General features: G+C 38.5%; 1 protein-coding gene across 1 annotated transcript in view; it reads left to right on the forward strand.

Annotated features, from left to right (window-relative positions):
- Positions 1–25,924, forward strand: part of LOC110161169 (cadherin-10-like) — a 130,851-nt gene that overhangs the window by 25,526 nt on the left and 79,401 nt on the right. Inside the window, 1 exon segment of the mRNA XM_020925882.2 lies at positions 11,779–12,073. Within this exon segment, the coding sequence (XP_020781541.1) occupies positions 11,779–12,073 (295 nt within the window).

Raw genomic sequence — 25,924 nt, forward strand, 5'->3', positions numbered from 1 at the left:
TTTAGTCCTGGTTTAGTTCTGATTTTGTGCTGGTTTAGACCTGGTTTAGTCCTGGTTTTAATCCTGGTTTTAGTCCTGGTTTTAGTTCTGGTTTTAGTCCTGACTTTAGTCCTTGTTTAGTCCTGGTTTAGTTCTGATTTTGTGCTGGTTTAGACCTGGTTTAGTCCTGGTTTTGGTCCTGGTTTAGACCTGGTTTAGTCCTGGTTTAGACCTGGTCTAGTCATTTATTTTAGTTCTGGCTTTTTTTTTTTTTTTAGTTCTGGATTATTCCTGGTTTTAATCCTGGTTTAGTCCTTGTTCAGTCCTGACTTTAGTCCTGTTTTAGTCCTTGTTTAGTCCTGGTTTTGGTCCTGGATTAGTCATGGTTTGGTGCTGGTTTTACTCCTGGTTTAGTCCTAGTTTTAGTCCTGGTTTAATCCTTGTTTAGACCTGGTTTAGACCTGGTTTAGTGCCAGTTTAGATCTGGTTTAGTCATTGTTTAGTCCTTGTTTTAGTCCTGATTTTAGTCCTGGTTTAGACCTGGTTTAGACCTGGTTTTAATCCTGGTTTTAGTCCTGGTTTTAGTACTGGTTTTAGTCCTGACTTTAGTCCTTGTTTAGCCCTGGTTTAGTTCTGGTTTTGTGCTGGTTTAGTCCTGGTTTTAGTCCTGGTTTAGTTCTGATTTTGTGCTGGTTTAGACCTGGTTTAGTCCTGGTTTAGACCTGGTCTAGTCATTTATTTTAGTTCTGGCTTTTTTTTTTTTCTTTTTTTTTAGTTCTGGATTAGTCCTGGTTTTAATCCTGGTTTAGTCCTTGTTCAGTCCTGACTTTAGTCCTGGTTTAGTCCTGGTTTTGTGCTGGTTTAGACCTGGTTTAGTCCTTGTTTTAGTCCTGACTTTAGTCCTGGTTTAGTCCTTGTTTTAGTGCTGACTTTAGTCCTGTTTTAGTCCTTGTTTAGTCCTGGTTTTGGTCCTGGATTAGTCATGGTTTGGTGCTGGTTTTACTCCTGGTTTAGTCCTAGTTTTAGTCCTGGTTTAGTCCTGATTTTAATCCTGGTTTAGTCCTGGTTTAGTCTTTGTTTAGTCCTGGATTAGTCATGGTTTAGTCCTGGTTTTAGTCCTGGATTAGTTCTGGTTCCTGGTTTAGTCCTGGTTTAGTCCTGATTTTAGTCCTGGTTTTGTGCTGGTTTAGTCCTGGTTTAGTCCTGATTTTAGTCCTGGTTTTGTGCTGGTTTAGTCCTGATTTTAGTCCTGGTTTTGTGCTGGTTTAGTCCTGGTTTTAGTTCTGGTTTAATCCTGGTTTTAGTCCTTGATTAGTTCTGGTTCCTGGTTTAGTCCTGGTTTAGACCTGATTTAAGTTTTGATTTAGTCATGTTTTTTAGTTTTGCTTCAGCCACTGCATTTCTCCTCAGTCAGAAAACACCGCTGCATTGTCTGACTCCTTTTCAATAATTATCCCCCATATTTTTTTACCCTTTTTCCTCGCGTTACTTGATCCTCGACGCGCGCCCGTGTCTGTCGGCGCACCGCTCCACCAACACGAACACAGCGCATTTAAAGCAGGAGCCCGGATCATGTGTCACCAAACGGATTCACTTCTCCCCGCCAAACGTGCAGCTATAAAAGCCTATTTGAACGCTTCAAATCCACGCGCATTCCCCCTATTATTGCCCTGTCAGTCACTCTCGGCGGAGGTAACGCAACCTGCTCTTACGGGCACGACTCCGCACTCCCACAATGCAAATATACGTGCAATTTTACACCGAGCGGTAGCCATTTGAATAAACTTAACCAAACGAAGCGCGCGTGCTGCTCATTTGAACTCCACTGTTTCCTGTTACTAATTCGGCCCCGTTTTGAAATTCAAACATCGCGTCTGCCAGTATACGTCTGACTTCCATCCAAACTTTTATTTTTTCCCCTTTCACTGTTGACACCCAAACTGTCGAAAGGAAAATAATTAGCTCCCCCTTCCCACAGCATGCGAGCCACATTAATATTAATACAGCCCCTCTAACTACTTGTCATTTGAAATAGTGCTCTAAATATACCCGGTGTCGCCAGCGCCGATTTAATGAGTCTGAATCCGCCGCTGTCACTGCAAAAACACCATTACTGCTTGTGACAACTTCCAGATAGTGGATTGAAAGGTCAGATTTGACTCGTCTTGGCTGTGGTTTATGGTCAGAGGAGGAAGAGCGCCGCCGACTGATGGACTCCGCCGTAAAGACTCTGCACACAAATGAAGACAATCAGGTGTTTAGTCCTGATTTAGTGCTGGTTTAGTTATGTTTTAGTCCTTGTTTTAGTCCTGATCTTAGTCCTAGATTAGCCCTGGTTTAGACCTTGTTTAGTGCAGGTTTAGTGCTGGTCTAGTGCTGGATTAAACTTGGTTTAGTCCTCGTTTTAGTCCTGATATTAGTCCTGGTTTAATCCTGGTTTAGTCCTGGTTTTAGTCCTGATTTTATTCCTGGTATTAGTCCTGGTTTTAGTCCTGACTTAGTGCTGGTTTAGTGCTGGTTTGAGTCCTGTTTTTAGTCCTTGTTTTAGTGCAGGTTTAAACCTGGTTTAGGCCTGGTTTAGACCTGGTTTAGGCCTGGTTTAGTTCTGGTTTAGTCCTTGTTTAGACCTGTTGCATAAACATCATTAGTGCAGATAGTGGATTGAAATTTCAGGTTTGACTCGTCTTGTCTGTGGTTTATGTTCAGAGGAGGAAGAGCGTCGCCGACTGATGGACTCCGCCGTAAAGACTCTGCACACAAATGAAGACAATCAGGTGTTTAGTCCTGATTTAGTGCTGGTTTAGACCGGGTTTTAATCCTGGTTTAGACCTGGTTTAGTCCGGTTTTAGTTGAGGTTTAGTTATGTTTTAGTCCTCGTTTTAGTCCTGATTTTAGTCCTAGTTTAGCCCTGGTTTAGACCTGGTTTTAGACCTGGTTTAGACCTTGTTTAGTGCAGGTTTAGTGCTGGATTAAACTTGGTTTAGACCTCGTTTTAGTCCTGATATTAGTCCTGGTTTATACCAGATTTAATCCTGGTTTAGTCCTGGTTTATTCCTGGTATTAGTCCTGGTTTTAGTCCTGACTTAGTGCTGGTTTAGTCCTGGTTTTAGTCTTGGTTTAAACCTGGTTTGAGTCCTGTTTTTAGTCCTTGTTTTAGTGCTGGTTTAGTTCTGGTTTAGTCCTGGTTTAGTCCTAGTTTAGACCTGGTTTGGGCCTGGTTTAGTGTGATTTTAGTTCTGTTTTAGTCCTCGTTTTAGTCCTTGTTTTAGTCTTACTTTAGTCCTGGTTTAATGCTGGTTTAGTGCTGGTTTTAGACCTGGTTTAGACCTGGTTTAGTCATGGTTTAGACCTGGTTTAGACCTGGTTTAGACCTGGTTTAGTCTTGGTTTAGTCCTAGTTTAGACCTGGTTTGGGCCTGGTTTAGTGTGATTTTAACTCTGTTTTAGTCCTCGTTTTAGTCCTTGTTTTAGTTTTACTTTAGTCCTGGTTTAATGCTGGTTTAGACCTGGTTTAGTCATGGTTTAGTCATGGTTTCATCCTGGTTTAGACCTGGTTTAGACCTGGTTTAGTCATGGTTTAGTCATGGTTTAGACCTGGTTTAGTCCTGCTTTAGACCTGTTGCATAAACATCATTAGTGCAGATAGTGGATTGAAAGGTCAGGTTTGACTCGTCTTGTCTGTGGTTTATGTTCAGAGGAGGTCGAGCGCCGCCGACTGATGGACTCCGCCGTAAAGACTCTGCACACAAATGAAGACAATCAGGGTTTTTCACAGTTACAGCGGCTAATTTGGAGCCATATTTAGAAATCTGAGCATGTGTATCGTAGCAACCAAAGCCCCAATTAGGACTGAGGTTATTGAAAGTACATCGAAGGTTTCCCGCCCACACCTGCTGGTTTGGTTTGGCAGGGGGAGGTTTGCGGCGCTGTCAGTCAAACCTGTTGCCAACACGAGCAGTTATTAATGTTCAGATCTTCATTTAGGGACAAAATAATTATTTTAAAATTTGTAGCTCCATGAAAAAGGTATTGCTTTGCCTAGAACAGGTGTTTTCACATTTAGACCTAAATTTAGTGCTGGTTTAGACCTGGTTTAGACCTGTTTTTAGTTACCGTTTAGTCCTGATTTTAGTCCTGGTTTTAGTCCTGGTTTTAGTCCTGGTTTAGTCCTGGTTTAGTCATGATTTTAGTCCTGGTTTTAGTGCTGGTTTAGTCCTGGTTTTAGTCCTGGTTTAATCCTGGTTTAGTCCTGGTTTAGGCCTGATTTTAATCCTAGTTTAGTCCTGGTTTAGACCTGGTTTAGTCCTGGTTTTTAATCCTAGTTTAGTCCTGGTTTAGTTCTTGTTTAGTACTGGTTTAATCCTGGTTTAGTCCTAGTTTTAGTCCTGGTTTAGTCCTGGTTTAGACCTGGTTTAGTCCAGATTTTAGTCCTGGTTTTAGTCCTGGTTTAGTCCTGGTTTAGTCCTGATTTTAGTCCTGGTTTTAGTGCTGGTTTAATCCTGATTTTAGTCCTGGTTTAGTCCTAGTTTAGTCCTGGTTTAGGCCTAATTTTAATCCTAGTTTAGTCCTGGTTTAGACCTGGTTTAGTCCTGGTTTTAATCCTAGTTTAGTCCTGGTTTAGTTCTTGTTTAGTACTGGTTTAATCCTGGTTTAGTCCTAGTTTTAGTACCTGGTTTAGTCCTGGTTTAGACCTGGTTTAGTCCAGATTTTAGTCCTGGTTTTAGTCCTGGTTTAGTCCTGGTTTAGTCCTGGTTTAGATCTAGTTTAATCCAGATTTTAGACCTGGTTTAGTCCTGGTTTTAATCCTAGTTTAGTCCTGGTTTAGTTCTTGTTTATTACTGGTTTAATCCTGGTTTAGTCCTAGTTTTAGTACTGGTTTAGTCCTGGTTTAGATCTAGTTTAATCCAGATTTTAGTCCTGGTTTTAGTCCTGGTTTAATCCTGGTTTAGTCCTGATTTTAGTCCTGGTTTTAGTCCTGGTTTAATCCTGGTTTAGTCCTGATTTTAGTCCTGGTTTTAGTCCTGGTTTAATCCTGGTTTAGTCCTGAGTTTAGTCCTGGTTTTAGTCCTGGTTTAGTCCCGGTTTAGTCTTGATTTTATTCCTGGTTTTAGTTCTGGTTTAGTCCTAGTTTTAATCCTGATTTTAGTCCTGGTTTTAGTCCTGATTTTATTACTGGTTTAGTACTACTTTAGTCCTGGTTTTAATCCTGATTTAGTCCTGGTTTGGTCCTCGTTTTAATTCTGGCACATACGAGGTGAAGCTCCAAACTATGAGTACGTCGTCATGGCGACATAATATTACAGATAATACACGCTCACACAATCACTGATATTAATCCTGCTGCAGATGTTTTACAGATGTGCACCATTATTTTTTTCTTCCCGTGTGTGTTGTGCCTCCCCAGTGACTCTTTGGCGCCCCCCAGTGGAGGTGCGCTTCACCTACTGGAAACCTCTCGCCTAGAATGTTCCACAGTATGACATTAAACATATTACTCTTTCTAGTATTTACTGTTTTAATTCACCTGATGGTCTGTTTTTATTGTTCATATCTTGATTTAGGGACAAAATAGTGAAATGTACCTCCCAGAATTGTGGATTAAAACGAACATTTTAAGACTAAATGACGAGTCTGACAGCAGCAGATACAGAGAGAGGAGCCATGTCGAATTGAAAGCCAAAATTGATCATGTCCAGTTACAGGATATATACTGTACAGAAATTTTCTTAATCGATCGTCGGAAGAATTAACGATCGATTATCGATTAATCATTAACGTTTTTTTAATATTAAAATGATCATCCTTATTATTACTATCTGCACTACTAATCTGCATAAATAAATTCAACTTCACGACATATAAACCGTAACGACTCTAGAGCCACATCAGCCTGTTTGACATTATAATGTGTTTAATTCAGTTTTGCGCAACTCTCACAGAAACGAAACTTAAAACCGCATCGCTAATTTGCATAAACTAAGCGAAGATAAAACTACAGCTCTTGTGTCGCTGATGCGGTAAATTTCTGTCGGATTAAAAGACATGACTCAGGTGAATACAGGTTAGTGTGACCAGATTTGCGTTTGTCAAAACCAGGACACCGTACGGGGGGAGGGAGGTTGGGACTCGTCATCGACATTGCGCGACTCTCACCTGGAAAAACTTTTTCCCACTGGACACCGAAACATATGTGCTGCTTTGTTACACTGTGCACATGGACTCACACTTGTCCCGAACGCAACGGAAAGTGTGGAATTTCTTGTACAAATCATCGTTAAATACACATTTGTGCTTCGGTACGTTGCAGACTGACCGAATGTTTGTGTCTCGCTCCTTCTGATGCAGAGACACATGTACACACCTGTTTGGTCACACTACGCACAGCAACCTGCATTCGGTTTGTCGATTAAAATTAACGTAATCGACGAAATTTTTAATGATCAATTATCGATTAATCGATTAATCATGCCCATCCCTACTGTACAGTCTAAGCTCCATGGAGAGGTTGCTGCTTCACTTGGAATGTTCCACAGTATGGCATTAGTATTTATTTCTTTAGAGGCATTTGCATGTCTCAAAAATTCTCCAGATCTAACCTCTAATTCTGCTCGATAGAATCACTTCATAGCTCTCCATGACATTTAGATAGATTTAGATAGATATTTTTATTACCGTATTTTTCGGACTATAAGTCACACTTTTTTTCATGGGTGTTTCCTGCGACTTATACTCCGGTGTGACTTGTATATTCAAATGTTCACACTAACAGCCGCTCTAGTCTTGTGTGTGAGTATCTGCTGCTCCTGTTCCTCCTGTACCACTGTCACTTGGCTCTACTGCGCATGTCTCCTGCAGAAAGAGCCTCTGTCCTGTCTGTGTCATGTCAGTCGATCGCACCGTTACTTCTGCCCCAATTTAAACAAACTTATAAAGACGACTGAGAAGACTGAACACAAATGCCCCCAAAAACAAAATCTGATTTTGCAGATTACAAACTGCAAGTCGTAAAATCTGTTGCCGGAAAAGATAATCGTGCAGCAAAAAGAAAGTTCGGCGCGAGACAGAAACTCGTGACACCGTGAAACTTTCCTGGAAGTCACTGGATGGACGGACAAAGCCTGGACTTCAGTGACACCGAAACCATCCTGTCGGGATTCAGAAAGGCCTGAATAATTCTAATTGGAACTGACACTGAGTCTGACGACAGCGACACAGAAGAGGAAGCGTCGCTCTGTTTACCTCCGGAGGTCGTGGAGTTGCTCAAAAGTGACACCGAGGATGAAGAATTGAATGGATTTAGTGATTTGGAGTGAGATGGAGAGTTTGTTAAACTTGTTCTGTTGTTTATGTTATAGTTTATCTGAAGAACCGTTCATATGTGACGTTATTACTGTTGTTTTTACTAGAACTTGAGTTTCAAAAATGTCGGTTCCTGGTCTCTGATTTTACAAAATAATTTCCCCCCCCAAAAGTGCGACTTATGTATTTTTTTTTTTCTTCTTTATTGCGCATATTTTGGCTGTTGTGACTTATACTCCGGAGCGACTTATAGTTAAAAAAATGCAGCACTTATTTCCATTGCATGTTTACTTTTATTTGTACATACAGTATATATTTATATGTACGGCCTACTTATTTAGAATTCATTACTACCTTTGTTCTTTTATTATATTACGAATGGGTGAACTTCCTTTTCCAAGTTATTTCCGTTGTGGATCAATAAAGTTCATCTAAGTGTATATAGTCAAAGCTTAACGTCCTACTGCGAAACATTCCAGATAAAACAATAACATCTCCGTGGAGAGTGTGTGCATTTTTACGAGCGCAATCAAGTGGAAGAATAGACGGACTAATTTACCGAGGACTTTTGAATTGTCAAACAGTGCGGCTGAATTGCACGGAGTGATTTGAATGCTGTTTTGAACGCGCGGCGCCGGCGATGGCTGGATCAGAGCCGGAGTTGTGCATAAATTGAATCCGCGGGGAAGCTAAGGACATTTACATTTCTAAAATTAGCAGTTTGTGTCAAAACAAACAAGGCGACAGATCCATAATGTAAATATATCTGAGCGTCAGTAAAAGGGCCCTTGAAGCTTCTGTGGTTTGTGTTTGTGAAAGGGATGATGGGACGTTCAGTAACAGTACATTTCTTTTAATTAGTTTTGAAGAAATAAGATGGGCCATATGTTCGGATTTTGTTTCGCTCGTTACAGATTTTAAGAGTTCCTTTAAACGGGGGGGAAAATGGTTATCGGCTTCCAATATTTACAGACGTTTTAAGCGCAAGTGTCTCAATCGAAGATCAAAATAAAATGAGAGGAAATTCACGTAGAAACTCAAAAAGTTGTAACGAAATGAAGTATAAAAATTGTTCAAACGCCTGCACACGTTTCAAACAGAGCTACTAAGCTGGGCAGGACCTGGAGGACTAAAGGGGAGAGTGAGGGGAAGAGGGTGGGGGTCTCGAGGACTAAAGGGGAGAAGAGGGGTGGGCTCTGGAGTACTAAAGGAGAGAGTGAGGGTGGAGTTTGGACGACTAAAGGTGAGAACGAAGGGCGGGGTCTGGAGGACTAAAGGGGAAAGCAAGGGGGAGAGGAGGAGGGGTCTGGAGGACTAAAGGGGATATTGAGGGGCAGGTCTGGAGGACTAAAGAGCAGAGTGAGGGGCGGGGTCTGGAGGACTAAAGGGGAGAGTGAGGGGCAGTTGTGGAGGACGAAAGAGCAGAGTGAGGGGCGGGTTTTTGAGGACTAAAGGGGAGAGTGAGGAGGAAGGAGGAGAGGAGGAGTCTGAAGGACTAAAGGGGAAAGCAAGGGGGAGAGGAGGAGGGGTCTGGAGGACTAAAGGGGATATTGAGGGGTGGGGTCTGAATGATGAAAGGGGATAGTGAGGGGAGAGGAGGGGCGAGGTCTGGAGGACTAAAGGGGAGAGTGAGGGGTGGGGTCTGGAGGAATAAAGGGGAGAGTGAGGGGCAGGTCTGGAGGACTAAAGGGGAGAGTGAGGGGAGGGGTCTGGAGGACTAAAAGGGAGAGTGAGGGGTGGGGTTTTGAGGACTAAAGGGGAGAGTGAGGGGCAGGTCTGGAGGACTAAAGAGCAGAGTGAGGGCGGGGTCTGGAGGACTAAAGGGGAGAGTGAGGGGCAGTTGTGGAGGATGAAAGAGGAGATTGAGGGGCGGGTTTTTGAGGACTAAAGGGGAGAGTGAGGAGAGGAGGAGGAGAGGAGGAGTCTGGAGGACTAAAGAGGAGAGTGAAGGTGGGTGGTGGAGGACTAAAGGGGAGAGTGAGGGGCGGGGTGTGGAGGACTAAAGGGGAGAGTGAGGGCAGGGTGTGAAGGACTAAAGGGGAGAGTGAGGAGGAAGGAGGAGGAGAGGAGGGGTCTGGAGGACTAAAGAGGAGAGTGAAGGCGGGGTGTGGAGGACTAAAGGGGAGAGTGAGGGGCGGGGTGTGGAGGACTAAAGGGGAGAGTGAGGAAGAAGGAGGAGGAGGGGTCTGGAAGACTAAAGGGGAGAGTGAGGGGGAATGAGAGCCGTGGTTTGGAGGATTAAAAGGGATAGTGAGGAAGAGGAGTCTGGAGGACTAAAGAGGAAGAGGAGTCTGGAGGACTAAAGAGGAGAGTGAGGGGGGAAAAGAGGAGAGTGGGATCTAGAGGACTAAAGGGGAGCATTAGGAGAAAGGTGGAGAAGGGGCGGATCTGGAAGACTAAAGGGGGGTGAGGGGGAAGGGGGGGGCGAAGTCTCGAGGGTATAAGCCAGATAGTTGTAATTAGGAACATCCGGATATAATCGTGGAAGTCTTGCGTGACGTCACCAACTACTTGAAATCACAGAGGCCACTGAAGGCATCACAAACTTATATTTAGGCAGTTTTTTTGTTTGTTTCTTTGTTTCTTTTTTTCCTAGAAAACAGCAAATGTACCTAGTTTGCACAAAAATGCCAAAAAAAAACCAAACTAAATAAATAAACTGCAGATAAGTTATTAAAACACAGTATAAACAGCTCTGTAGCAATAAATGTGGCTTTTGTGTTTAGTTCTACTTTAAGGTGCGACTTTAAATCCTCGATCTTGGGAATCGTTACCAACACAGAATGTCTGTCTTCGTCTACATCCATCTTGACCTTTTTGTTAACTGCTGTGTTGTGCTGGAACCCAGAGTTTGCCAGTGCGCGGTCTACAACTTCCGGGGTTCTTGCAGTTTGAGAGAAAAACTGAGCCTAAATACGCAGGACTGTGTGTTAAACATGTGCGAATGAAACTAAAACACAACTCCAGGTCTGTTTGCGATGAGGAAACGACATTATAACACCCCGTAGATCAGAAAATAACGTAACTCGGGCCCTTTTAATGTAGCTTTCCATTTATCTGGCAATGGTTTCCACTCTGTATTCCCCATTATTTCATCTCACCTTCACACAGGTTATAAGGGCGCTCCAGTCCTTTGAGGCAACTGCTTGAAATCAATCCATTACATAATTAATGACTCAACCCAATTTAGTGCCTACTTTACAAGGGAATACTCCAGACCGACACACAGACAGACAGAAAGACAGAGTTCACTTACTAAATAAACAGGCAGCTCCGCGATGCTGATGCAAACGCTGGTAAAGTGAAACTAACAGGCTCGAGCTACATAAGATTTGCAAATACCGGCCTCTGTCACGATACGCTCTACGCCGAACGTTAATCTGACAGAGCGGAGTTGTATTTGCTTTTAAAACGCTGAGAAATACTGTAGAAATCTGCTCACGTAACGCTTAAACTCAATGGCGTTTTGAGTCTTTGCGTGTTCAAGATCAAATTATTATGAAATCGCACGAGGTTATTACATTATGAATCGGCCGTGAATGTGAAAACTCTATATTTTTGCAAGGTCAGTGGATGTATTCTTCAACTTAAAAGTAAAACGAATAGTAGAAATGCATGGACTTCGAAGAACATGGGACTTTACATGCAATTAATTCCGTAAAATGCATAAAAAAGTCTAAAAATGTTGTACTTTAAATGTTTTTTACAGTCTTAAAACATGAAAAACTTAATTATTCACATGGCTTTGTAATGATTTTTAATTATGGGATTTTTTTTACAATATGGGATTTATTTTTTATTTTTATTTTATTTTATTTTTTTCTTCGTGTGAGGTGGATTACCAAAAACTTCCATCTATCTGCTCCTGGTCCGGCCCTTCCAACACATTTTAGAACCCTTTGTGGCCCACGAGTCAAAAAAAATTTGACCACCCCCGGTCTATATGTTACGGTCATAATTTTTGATAATTTTTCATGCTGTATTGTTGAATATCATAGTCAAATAAGAGTCAGGTTTGTGGAGATGCAAGCCCTCACTCATAGTAAGAACGTGTGTTTATTTATTTTACTTTTTGTGTGTTTCTTTTTTTTTTTTATTGTTGTGTTTTTATGTGTATTATTATTATTATTATTATTATTATTATTATTATTATTATTATTATTATTATTATTACTTTATTTATTTATTTTTGTATTTATTTATTTATTTTTTACCTTTATGCAGTGCAACATCCAAAATATCAAAAATTAAACAAAACAAACAAAAAAAAAACACATTTATTTTAGTGTATTTTTAGTTTTTTGGCTAAAAGGTTACATGGTATGACTTTAAATGAACTACTGTTATCTTGAGTTGAAAATGACATTCTCTTGTATGAATTTTATGTTTGTGTTTTCTTCAATCTGGTGTCAAAAATGGTGTTGAGTTTCTAAAACATAACTAAAACATAAAATTAATCCCCAATATTGCTTAACTAAACTTCTGTCTCTCTTCTCTCCAGCTCCACTCAAACATGGACAAAGGCGACGGGAATGTGAAGTACGTTCTGACCGGAGACGGAGCCGGGACGCTGTTTCTGATCGACGAAAAATCTGGAGACATCCACGCCACCAAACGTCTGGACCGCGAGGAGAAGGCCATGTACATCCTCCACGCCAAAGTCCTGGACCGGACCACCCTCGCCGAGCTCGAGCCGGACACCGAGTTTAACATCAAAATCCACGACATCAACGACAACGCGCCAAGGTTCGCCAAAGACGTGTACTTCGCCAGCGTGCCGGAGATGTCCGAAGTGGGTGAGTAAAGCCTCTGTATGTGTTTTTAAAGTGGAACTGGAGACTTAAGAGCTAAAACTGAGTCTACAGTTTTGAGAGTTTCAAAAGACACACAAAAATAAAGCTTAAATGAGTTTTTTGTAACATTATCAAGAAAAAGGTAAAGATAGTGTAGTGTATTTTTTGCATTAAAAGCCAAAAAAATATGAACATCTCATTTGTTAAAGAGGGGGCATGACAGTTCTATGGGATATTAGTCAAACACAAATTTACAGAGGGCAAAAATTTTAAATTAAATATTTATTAAAAATTTTCAGCAACATCTCTTCTTTCAAGATATGTTAGTTTAAACCTTTTCTTCTTAAAATATTTTTTTTAATAATAGTTTTACTTAAACATGGAATAAAGAACAAGCAGAATATAAAATAATAACACAATTAATACACACATTAAATAATATTTCTAGAGTCCAGGCATGTCCAAACTATGGCCCGTGGGCCAAATGTGGCCCTCAGACAAATTTGTTTTGACCCTCAGGTTTCCAGGAAAATTGGCCCAAATTACCTTACATCAATTAAAAATTTATTTTTTTGCTGCAAGTTTTCTTTTTATTTATTTAATTTTTTTGGAAAATCTACCTTGATAAAGCAAATATTTAATATTTAGTATGTGGTTTTTAGGATCTTAGCATGAATATATATGGCTGACTCATACATACACATATTTTGATTTATTCACAGTCTACATTATTCCAGTCTATGGCCCTGATCAGCCTTCTGCGTCATCTGTGTTTAGAAATGTGGCCCTTGATGAAAAAAGTTAGTGTATAGTGTAACCAGCGGGCATCTCAATACATATTTGGTATGATCTCACGGGCCAAATATATTATATATAGATTATAAATCTGGCCCCCTGGCCTGAGTCTGACATGGCTCACACATCACATATTTAGATCACCATGTTAAGTTTTATTGTTTTGAAAATACTATATTCACCCAAACAACTGATCAACATGTTTAACAAGTTTCACTTTTGTCCCCCCTGCTTTTGCTCTCATCTCTAAGTTGCTCCCTCTTCAGAGCTCTGTCACAACACAATTTTATTTCTTTTTATGTTTATTAATTAAATATGGAACAGTGCACATTAATGAACATGTATTAGTAGAGCATCCGTAGTCTGTGGCCATTTTTCTGGAGCAAGCTCACAATGAAAAAATCATCCACATACTTTATTACTGTTCTGTTCTCATTGGTGCACTGACACTTATTGGTGTAGAGTATAAACAGCAGCGATGAGAGAACACATCCCTGCTGTGATCCTGGTTTATTTAGTCGTGTTTTATTCAGAATCACGAATCAACAGAGCCATAAACCAGCGCTTTTATCTGCTTCATTCAGTCGTGTTGTGTCCAGTTAAACACCTGTCGCTCTACACCGTTGTTTTCCTGTTTCTCCCAATGCAATTCCCTCTAATTTTCAGGGTGCATTGTGGAAAAAAAAGGGAGAGAGCGCACTACTTTTTCACCAACTGGACACTCGGACACCCCTGAAAACGGCTTGACCCCTGAAGTAAAGAACAGCGTGGACGTTTGTGGAGAATTCTGAACGTCCCCGTGTTTTCTGAACCGGTTTCTTTGTATTCAAAATGTTAACGCTACCCCGGCAGCCCCCCGCTATAACAACATAAAATGAAGTTTATGGAGCACAGGACAGTGGCGAAGCTGCGGAATAAAAGATCGCGGCGCGACAAAGACTCCATCTGCTCATGTTATACGTTTAAGATAAAGTCTGATACGTCCAGAGCGAGAATGTTTTGGACCGACACAAAGGAGGGGAGAGCGGGTATAGAACACGGGACAGATTGCGAATATACGGGGAGACAGATGGTGAGATTAAACTTTCCTCACACAAAACAGCTTTCATCTTTTAGTAATATTGTCAGCTCAAAACTATCCAAATTCAATCTCACTATCTCATCTCCCTATCTCCCGTCCACACTGTGCTCAAACAGCGCTTTTGTATTTGTTTGTTGGTCCGGGCTCATTGGACATTCACCGCGTGTTCGTCCATTTGCGTTTTTCTTTTTTCTTTTTTTTTTTAATATGCCGTGGTCCCATTGAGCGTTTAAGATTGTCGCTGTCTTTCCCAATTAAAGACTTGCTTCATTGCACTTCCACTTTATCCCATTCAAAACAATATAACGAAAACCAATTGCCCTGAATACTAACGCAGTTTATGAATACGATGCATCCAGCCCGAAATCAATCCGTAATTATGAAGCTATGAACTAAAACACGAGCACTGATCAGGGCCAAATCAAAAGGCATTATTGTGTGAGAAGCAGTTGCGGAATTCATATCTGAGAGTGGTTAGTACGTTTGTCACATACGCAGCTCAGCAGTGGAGTTTTCTGTCTGTCTGTCTGTCTGCGGCGCTGAAAGAACTCACTGGCCTCTCTCGCGTTGCATTGAAAAGCTTTACACATCTGTACCTCGGATATGAAATAAAAATAGCCGAAGAAAATATGGGATTTACTGATAAAATGTGATAAAAAGTTGGTGTAAATTGTGTCGCGGTCACATTTTAGTTTAGGTTCTTACAGGCTTCTATTTAAAGGTGCGTTGTGGAACTTTTCTGGTGGAGGGTGCGTCGTTCTGGAAAGTTTCACAGTATGGAATTAAATCTTTGAGACTTTCATGGGGACCAAACCAGACCCATAGTCCAATGAGGTTCATTTGGACTTCCGATAATTGATGTTATTAAGTTCCTTTTTCAGACCAAGGGTTTCTTTTCATACCTGACAGTTTCGACTGCTCAAAGGCCCTTGGTTTGAAAAAAGAACCTAATAACACAAACCAGACCAAGTTACAGGTCGAATCTGTGGTAAGATATTTTTTTTTTAGCTATCAAAACACTTGTAGTTTAATAAACGTAATGTCGTACTGTGGAATATTCCAAGCAGAACAATGACATATCCATAGAAACAAGCAGGTGATGGACACAACCAACCAAAAAGTTACACACTACGGGCTAAAAGTTTTAGAACAGTCTCATTTTTCCAGTTATTTATTGCAAATCAAGTCATGCAAGTCCAATGAAAAGCATGAAATGGTACAGAGGCCAAAAAAAAAGATAAATGATAAATGAAAAAAGATAAATAATAATAAATCACAAGTCCAAGCACTGCCAAAACTGAGATTTTGATATTATTACATCCCTAGTAAAAATACAATTAAAAAAATAAATTAAAAAAATCATTTATTTGTTTGAGCAAGGTACAAAAAATAAACAAATTAAAAAAAAACAAAAAAAAAAACAAAAAACTAAAACGGGGATTTATACATGAACATATTTGGGACCCGGTGCTCAAAAGGAGTAGGATGAAGTTTAAAAAAACTTATAGTGCCCTATATTAATATTAACAATAATAACAATAATAATAATATTCAACACAAATCCTGGATATGTTGTTAAAGTCTGATTTGAAAATTGCTCTAAAAGTTGTTAATGTTTTTGTTTAGACAGTGAAAAGCTTACATTGATCCAATAAGAACAGTAAATCATGATTTGAATGAGGCTTTAGGATTGTTTTAAAGTAAAGGCTGATTGGACAAACAGCCATTTTCCTCTGCATGTTTTGGCAACAAATTATGTGAAGTCTAATTTATTTTGTATGACTCAAACTGAACAGTACCTAAATGTACTTAAAGATTCAACTTTACTAGAGCTAAACCAGATCTACACGTCCAAAATCCTCAAAACTACTCAGTTCAGACATCTTGCTTTGAAATTGTAGTCATTTTGGGACCTTGGAATGGTTATTTTATTCACAGGGTTTTCTGTGGGCGCTGTCCGTGGTGCTGAAAGAAACTCACTGCCCTCTTGCATTGAAAAACATTACACAACTTTATGACAGATAGAAAGTCGACATATTCAAGGAAATACTGGATTTGTTGTTAAAGTATGTCATGAAAATTGCTATAAAAGTCGTTAATGTTTTTGTTTAGATTCTGAAACGCCGACATTGACATTTGTCCGATAAGAAAAGCAAAGCATGATTTGAATGAGGCTTTAGGACTGTTTCATCTGTCTGTTTTGGTTAAACAGCAACAAATTATGTGAAGTCTAACATATTTTGTATGACTCAAACTGAGCAGTACCTAAATGTACCTAAAGATTCAACTTTACGAGAGCTAAACTACTCAACTCTGACATCTTGCTTCAAAACTGTAGTCATTTGGGAGCTTGAAATGGTTGAGTAAACATTAGGGATGTAACAATAAACGAAATAGTGTGATATTGTATTGTCAAAAATCATCCCTCGTAAAAATACTATTTTATTCACAGGGTTTTCTGCGGGCGCTGTCCGTGGTGCTGAAAGAAACTGACTGTCCTCTTGCATTGAAACATATTACACAACTATATAAGAGATAGAAAGCAGACATATTCAAAGCAAATACTGGATTTGTTGTTAAAGTGTGATATGAAAACTATGGAAGCCCTGAGAGGCAAGAGAAAAAAAAAAAAAAAAAAAAAAAAACAGAGGCCGATCATTTGGGCTCTATTTTCTAAGTGTTTTTTTTTTTTTTTTCACCAACTAAAAAAAAAAAAAAAAAAAAAATTCAAAATAACAAAAAAAAAAAAATTTTCTACAATTTTTTTTTTTCCTCTTGTGTTTTTTTTTTTTTTTTTTTCCGCTGTTGATGTGGCTGACAAAAAAAAAAAACAAAAAAAAAAAAAAAAAATTTTTTGAAAAAAATGTGTAGAATTTTTTTTTTTTTTTTGGGGAGAAGATTTTTTTTTTTTTTTTTTTTTTTTGAGTTGATGAAAAAAAAAAAAAAAAAAAAAAAAAAAACTGCTCTGAGCTATAAAAGTTGTTAATAGTTTTGTTGACGTTCTGAAAAGCCCACATTGACATTTGTCTAAGAAGAACAGTAAAGCCTGATTCTGAATAAAGTTATAGGACTGTTTTAAACAAATAGGGGTGATTGGGCAAACAAGCATTTTGTGTCTGCCTGTTTTGGTCACACGGCAACAAGTTATGTTGCTGGTTCAACTTTACTAGAATTAAACCAGGTCTCCAGGTCCAAAATCCTAAAAACTACTCAACTCAGATGTCTTGCTTTGAAATTGTAATCATTTGGACCTTGGAATGGTAGAGTAAAAATACTATTTTATTCACAGGGTTTTCTGTGGGTGCTGATAGAACTCAATGGCCTGTTGCATTGAAAAACATTGCACAGCTATAAAAGTCGACATATTCAAAGTAAATACTGGATTTGCTGTTAAAGTGTGATATGAAAATTGCTATAAAAGTTGTTAATGTTTTTGTTTAGATTCTGAAAAGTCCACGTTGACATATGTCTGATTAGAAAGGTAAAGCATGAATGAGGTTTTAGCAAAGGATGATTGGGCACATCCATTTTCATCTGCCTTTTTTGGTCAAACAGCAACAAATTATGTGAAGCCTAATGTATTTTGTATGAGTGAAACTAAACAGTACCTAAATGTACCTAAAGATTCAACTTTACTAGATCTAAACCAGGTCTCCAGGTCCAAAATCCTCAAAACTACTCAACTCCGACATCTTGCTTTGAAATTGTAGTCATTTTGGGACCTTGGAATGGTTATTTTATTCAAAGGGTTTTCTGTGGGCGCTGTCCTTGGTGCTGAAGGAAACTCACTGCCCTCTTGCATTGAAAAACATTACACAACTTTATAACAGATAGAAAGTCGACATATTCAAGGAAAATACTTCATTTGTTGTTAAAGTGTGATATGAAAACTGCTATAAAAGTTGTTGTTTTTTACTTGAATTCTTGGGATTGTGTGTAATAATTCACACCCAAATCTTGTCCCATCTACAATTATATTAACCTTTTCAAAATATCACAATAAATATCGTACCATGAGATGGATATCATTACATCACTAGTAAAAATACAATTTTATTCATTGGGTTTTATGTAGGCGCTGTCCGTGGTGCTGAAAGAAACTCACTGGCCTCTTGCATTGATAAATATTACACAACTATACAATAAATAGTAAGTTGACATATTATTTTTTTCCCCCATGTATTTGTTTGAGTCAGGTACAACAAAATTTCAAAAATAATAACTAAAACGTTGATTTATACATGGTGGTGCTCAAAAGGAGTAGGATGAAGATGAAAAAAAAAAAAAAAAAAAAATCTTATAGTGTCCTACCGCAACAACAACAACTACTACAACAACTACAACAACAACTAACAACCACAACTACACAACAACAACAACTACAACAGCAACAGCAACAAATACAAATACAACTACAAATACAACTACAACCACAATACAAATACAACTACAACAACAACTACAACTACAACTACAACTACAAATACAAACTACACAAATACAAATACAATACAAATACAACAACAACAACTACAAATACAAATACAACTAAACAAATACAAAATACAAACAATACAACTACAACTACAAATACAACTACAACCACAACTACAAATACAACTACAACCACAAATACAAATACAAATACAACCACAACAACAACTACAAATACAACCACAACGACAACTACAAATACAACTACAACCACAACTACAAATACAACCACAACTACAAATACAACTACAACCACACAACTACAAATACAACTACAACCACAAATACAAATACAACCACAACAACAACTACAAATACAACTACAACCACAACTACAACTACAAATACAACTACAACCACAACAACAACAACAACTACTACTACTACTACTACAACCACAACAACCACAACTACAAATACAAATACAACCACAACGACAATTACAAATACAACTACAACCACAACTACAAATACAAATACAACTACAACCACAACAACAACAACTACTACTACTACTACTGCTACTACTACTACTGCTACAACCACAACAACCACAACTACAAATACAAATACAACCACAACAACAACAACTACTACTACTACAACCACAACCACAACTACAAATACAACTACAACCACAACCACAACAACAACAGAAAATACTGGATTTATTGTTAAAGTGTGTCATGAAAATTGGTATAAAAGTTGTTAATATTTTGTTTAGATTGTGAAACCCCTACACTGGCATTTGTCTAGTAAGAAAAGTAAATCATGATTTGAATGAGGCTTTAGGATTGTTTTAAAGTAAAGGCCGATTGGACAAACAGCCATTTCCCTAATATCTAGTCTAATATATTTTGTATGACGGAAACTGAACAGTACCTAAACGTGCCTAAAGATTCAACTTTACTAGAGCTAAACCAGGTCTCCACGTCCAAAATCTTCCAAACTACTCAACTCCGACATCTTGCTTCGAAATTGTAGTCATTTGGGACCTTGGGATGGTAGAGTAAAAATACTATTTTATTCATAGGGTTTTCTGTGGGTGCTGTCCGTGGTGCTGAAAGAACTCACTGGCCTCTTGCATTGAAAAAATATTACACAACTATATGACGGATAGAAAGTCGACATATTCAAAGAAAATACTGGATTTGCTGTCAGGGTTTGATATGAAAATTGCTGGAAAAGTTGTTCATATTTTTGTTTAGATTGTGAAAACCTTACTCTGACATTTCTCTGCGATCTGAATGAGGCTTTGGGACTGTTTTAAAACAATTTTTGGGCACACAACCATTTTGCATCTGTCTGTTTTCATCACACAGCAACAAGTTATGTGAAGTCTAATATTTTCTTATACGACAGAAACGAACTGAACTAAACTGAAACTGGATTCAAGATGTACTGGATTAAACAGGGACTTTATCCGAACTAAACCAGGTCTTCTTCCCCAAATTCTAAAAACAACTCCATTCAGATGTCTTGCTTCTAAATGATAGTAATTTGGGACTTGGGAATGGTGGAGGGAAAAAAAAGACTATTTTAAGCAGAGGGTTTTCAGTGGGCGCTGTCCGTGGTGCTGAAGAAACTCTCAGGCTTTTTTGCGTTAAAAATCATTACACAACTGAAGTAGACAAAGATTTGTATTTTAGTCTTTTGTTTGTTTTGTTTTTTGTCTAATAATGTACCTACTGTAGCTTTAACTAGGAAGAAACAAACCAATTATCTCATCTTCACAGGGGGTAAATTGATAAAGGTGTATTGCATTTATTTTCTTTACATTACTAATTTATTTATTTGGTAACACTTTAGATTAGTAGCTAGTGCCCGACCGATATATTGGTTGGCCGATCTGGGCATTTGGAGACATATCGGCCTAATTCTTACAGATATTGGCTGATAGTCCACGAGGGCATGTTGTACGTCAATATAAAGCTTAGACTCTCTATATTATGTCCATTTAATCCAATTTACAGACAGATAAATGTCCTAATATATGGCGCCGCATCAGTATTTATCTGTGGAGTAATTTGTCTTTGTCTGTGATGCCGTACTGCCCCTGATCCCTGCTCCCCCAGAGTGTTGCTTACACACAGAGGCTTGTTTACACTCGCAGCTGCTGTCAACATACTGGATTATATTACATTTACGAACCATCGTTTTGAAGCAGGATTGAAAGGACACTTATTTGCGCAGACTTGTGATCTGAGAGGTGCCTGTGTGAGCGCTGAGTGTTACCAATGTGGGTAACACTTTATAATAACTACACCTTATTTAGCCATAATAAAGCATGAACAAAGGCTTAATTAATAATGAACAAAAACTTAATTAATAATGATTCACGCTTAGTAACTACTTAATTACTACCTTAATTAGCACTTGCACTTAATTTGCCTGTGCTGTAAATAGTTACTCATAATTATTTCATACTTAATTATTCATGGACTAACCATCTGAGCATTTATTAATCATTAGTAAGCTACGAGAGAATGATTTACTTTTTTGAAGACGCACCACCTGAAGAGCTTCGCACACTGGAGCAGCAAGTGACTATGTGCGAGTATTTGAGTATTTTCTCAAAAAAGGTATTAACATTCAACAAAACACAATATCTGCATGCCATACACTTCCAAACAGGAACGGTAAAAAAAAAACATCCATCATTGTGAGATTTACAAGCAGAAAAACACAAAATGAGCTCCTGAAACAGGCAAAAAAATTGAAAGGCACAAAGGTATATGTCAATGAGCACTTGACCAAGAAAAATGCTGAGAAATGCTGAGATTTACTAATAATGCAATGCAATGATAATTCAGACAGCTGTTATCTGTTAGTTAAGTCTTTTTGAGAGCTTTTCGAAAGTTAAGACTAATTATCCTTTATTAAGCATTTACTAAGCATGAGTCATTATTAATTAAGTCTTTGTTCAAGCTTTATTAAGGCTAAATAATGTGTAGTTATTATAAAGTGTTACCCAAATGTGTCTGTTTTGAAGCTACTTTTGGTTCTTTTTCATTATTTAGCTGCTGCCTCTGACATTGGCCTAGTGTAAAGTGACTATAGTGGCTGTATATATGTTTTTGGACCTGCATTGATATGTAAATGAGCCGTGAATAGAGGTGTGAATGATTAGTATTTACGCACATAATTAATTACATTCAACGGCGCACACACATTTACTGCTAAAGGCTGATAACGATAGTTTTTACTTTCTTTACCGGCAAGAATGTGATGCAAAAATGCCATTAGGCCGACCTACTGTCTTTAAATATGACGTAAAAAGGCAGAATATCAATAAATGTCGCCTAAACAAACCCAATTTTAAATTCTGTAGAGCCACACCTAAGTTTTATAATCAATTGAAGATTTATCAGCTTTTATATCGGCTATCGGCAGCTCCAACTTCTGTTTTATCGGCATCATATCGTGCACAAAAAAATCCATATTGGTTGGGCCCTATTTAATAGTAAAATGCTTAAAAAGGGCTTAATTAATTACATTTTTGTTAATATTTCTAAAGTATTTTCAATGCATTTTTGTCTAAGGCTGTATTTTGCGAGTACTAACCCATTAACTATTTTCTTCCCATTAAAGTAGAAGATGTTTTTGTGCATACACTGAAATCTTAATAAGCATTAATAAGTGATAACTAATAGCTAAGTAACAGCTAATTAGGAAACCAATTACTACTTAGTTAGTGAGTAACATGTGAACTAAATCTAATCCAATCCACTTTATTTAAGTAGCACATTTCACATCAAACAGTTTCCAAAGTGCTGCACAAATACATAATAATAATATTAAAATGATAAAATAAATGCTCTGATTTAACCATAGTAGCTTAAAAAAAAAAAAAAAAAAAAAAAAAAGCAAAAACCATAGAATATCAATCAATCAATGAAGTCAATAAAATACATAAAATAAAATAAAAAGACACAGAGGACCACACAACTCAGGTGTTACTATTTATTTATTTATTTATTTTCAATCAGCTTTATTTTTTTTGAACTTCTGCTCTGTAACTGGAAAAAAAAAAAAAAAAAAAAAAAGATCATAGAATATCAATCAATCCATAAAGTCAATAACATACATAAAATAAAATAAATAAAACGACACAGAGGACCACGCAACTTAAGTGTTACCATTTATTTATTTATTTGTTTGTTTATTTTCAATCAGCTTTATTTTTCTTTCTTTTTTTAACTTCTGCTCTGTAACTGAAAAAAAAAAGAAGCTCTTGGGGATGCATAAAAGTGAGTCTGACTCTGAAAATTCACTTCACTGGCTGCACTGACCCAGTATAGTTTCATGTGATGTCTTTTTGATACTTTAAAACACAAGCAGCTGCCTAAAAAAGTAATAATTAAAACATTGCACTTTTTTTGGCCATTTTTACCTTTTTTTTTTTTCTTCTTCTGGCAGACGATAATTCTCCTTACACCAAGTGGAACCAAGCAATATCAGCTCTTGGCTCGCGTGCACCACATGTAAACACCAGCTCCACATTTTACTCGTCTCTGGCTGTTTTTATCGTTGAAAATACGTGTGTGTTTGGGTCCCTTGGCTGGCTGCGTTGGCTGGGGCGGCCCGGGCTCTTCTTTGCACTAGTTTTATAGACTGCAGGCCTGAATACACTGGTTAATCAGAGCAGTGAGCCGTGAAAAGTCAAAGGCGCTGGCGAGCTTTCATGCCATCAGCGCGCGCGCTAAGTGGGACAGATGTGCGCGGCTTCATTTGTATGCGCCGGGCATTTGGACCAAACAGGACACCGTAGAGGTCTCCTGAATGCCAAGGACAGCATTAGCAACGGTATTGAGATGCTACGTGGATTACTGGACCGGCAACAGCGACGGCAATGACACAAGTCCAGTCCTACTGCCTCAGTGTTAAAGATAATTAGAGGTTTATTTACACGGGTTTTTTGCGAAATTAAGTTGTCAAAATGCAGGAAAATGTAGTAAGTAAAAGATAAAATAACAGTAAAAAATTTTAACTCGCAAATTATTTTTAAAGTTAAAGGTGCTGTACCTGATATTTATTGTCCTAAAAACGTGAAAACTTTAAGACGGTTTGCAGTGGTCCAAAGTTATTCCTCACTTACCTTTGGAATTCTGGGCATCGTAATGATTCACAGCTTTCAGAAACCAGAGGCGAATTTTGCAGTCATGGTAAACAACTTGTATGCTAACAGTGCTCTTCCTGATTCTCAGACAAGAAAACAATGTATAATTAAATGTAGACAGCGCACAAATGACCTCAAGAGATTTTTATACAATATACTGTATATGTATTGGGTCAAGACAAGTTTATATATAAAAAATAAATACCGTATTTTCCAGACTATAAGGCGCACTTAAATAAAAATACTTACATTTTCTCAAAAATTTACAGTGCGCCTTATAATCCGGTGTGCCTTATGTATTAATTCTGGTTGTGCTTTCTAACCTTGAACCAATTTTATGTGGTACACAGCGCTCAAAAATCAGTCAAAATTTTTTAGTACAACTCTGGTAAACTATGAAGCCACACCGCTTGATGGATTGTCGGAGCATTACTGCTACTGTAGTCAGTAAGTAAGTTCGACAGAAGCTGAACCGTATCAGCACACAAGGAGCGAACTGATTTTTCAGAGCTTATAATTTATGCAAATTAGCCATGTGGTTTTAAGTTTAGTTTCTCTAAAACATAAAACAAATGTGCACAAAACTGCACATTATTACTCAATGTATATTTGAGTCGTCCTCATAGGAAATAACTTAAATGATCCACCCACATTCACATTCATAATCCACATTCACCAAGACAGGGAGGCGAATTACTCCACGATCTGCCGATGGATCGTGGACACCTGGGCTAAGGATCAGTCTCAAGTGTCGTCCGTTTGTTTGGCTTAATACGCCTTATAATCCGGTGCACCTTATGTATGAAAATAGATGAGAGAATTCAACATTACTGATATTACACTTTAGAGTCTGACAAATACGGTTTGTAAATAAATAAATAAAACACTGGTACAGGCCGTTTAATAGAAAGCACGAGGCATTATCTTAAAATTTTACTTCATGCAATGAATTCAGTGATGAGTAGTTCACCTATTCATCCATTAAAGATCAAAGTTTGCTTGGATTAATGTCTTCTTTCATTGTGTCCTCGGGCAAGACATTTCACCCATCCTGACGCTATATGTGACCATAGCAGTTTGTCAAAGCCTGATTCGGTTAGATTTCAGAAACTAAGCAAGGCTGGACCTGGTTAGTACTTGGATGGGAGACCACTGGGAAAATCAGGAGCCACAGTGGGGTCAAAAACGTCGTTGTGTCTTTAGGCAAGGCACTTCAGCCACATTGCCTAGTATGAAAGTGGCGTGTGTGTGAGTGATGGTGGTCGGAGAGGTCGATGGCGTAGATTGGCAGCCTCGCTTCTGTCAGTCTGCTGTGTCTACAACAGTCGTCTGGAGTGAATGAATAATGCTTTGAGTGTCCAGAAAATCACTATATAAACTGATCCATTATTATTATTATATATGAACAGGGAGTTGGAGTGAGTATTTTATTAGTGGTCAGACTTTTGGCACAGATTGCTGTCTATATCTTAAGTGAATGTATACACTGTAAGAGAATTTAAGTAATTTATCTTCGACACACGTCTCAGTTTAACATTGACTCACAGACTAAATTGTGGCATATTGCTGACTAACCGGTGTCTACTGGCCTTCATAGTCTCACCACACTTTCTTTATAAACCTCCTTCTGTGGAAGCAGAGTCAAAGGGCTTGAACACTCAAAGATCAGACTATGTTCACTTTTGAAATCATACTATATTGACTTTAAAGTTCGTCCGGGCAGGTATTACTGATGGTAAATAAACTTCTCCTGCTTAATGCCGGGCGTACACTGTGCGATATTTTCGGTCGTGTCACTCAGCCCCAGCTTAAACTGTTCGACCAAATGGCAGGGTTTAAAATTTCACAGCTCACGAATCATGTTCTCACACTGTACGAACTTATGCTCGGATGTGACCTGCCTGCGCACACTGTATGTTCACATAACGACCGGAGTTGTTGTTCAGGAAGTAGAAAACCATGAAGAAGACAGAGACACAATGCTGATCCAGGCAAAAAACAGACTCGCTGCCTTTGCAATTTGTGCCATTCTCTGAGCAGACAAGCCCAAAAAGAAGAGGCGACGAATCTGGTCAAAGAAATGTCTGCGTAGACGTGGGCAGTACGGGTTGTCAAGTCATCAAGTTTTTCACCAAACTTGTGTTCTGTGTTGCTCGATTAGCTGCACCTCCATGTCCTGTTTCCAAAACTCTCGCCGGTGCCATCGTCTTCCACAACCTCATATCCTGCTTCCGCTTCTGTGTCCACACATGCTCAGTCTGACAGATTCTGGCAAATCGGCTCGTGGAACTACTTCAGCAGAGCGAAACCCTCACAAAAGGCGACTGGATTTAAAAACAAGTTTGATATTCTTGCGACCTACAAA

The sequence above is a fragment of the Boleophthalmus pectinirostris genome, unplaced genomic scaffold, assembly GCF_026225935.1.
Source record: "Boleophthalmus pectinirostris isolate CB_2022bp ecotype Guang Dong unplaced genomic scaffold, ASM2622593v1 HiC_scaffold_15, whole genome shotgun sequence".
Lineage (NCBI taxonomy): Eukaryota > Metazoa > Chordata > Actinopteri > Gobiiformes > Gobiidae > Boleophthalmus > Boleophthalmus pectinirostris.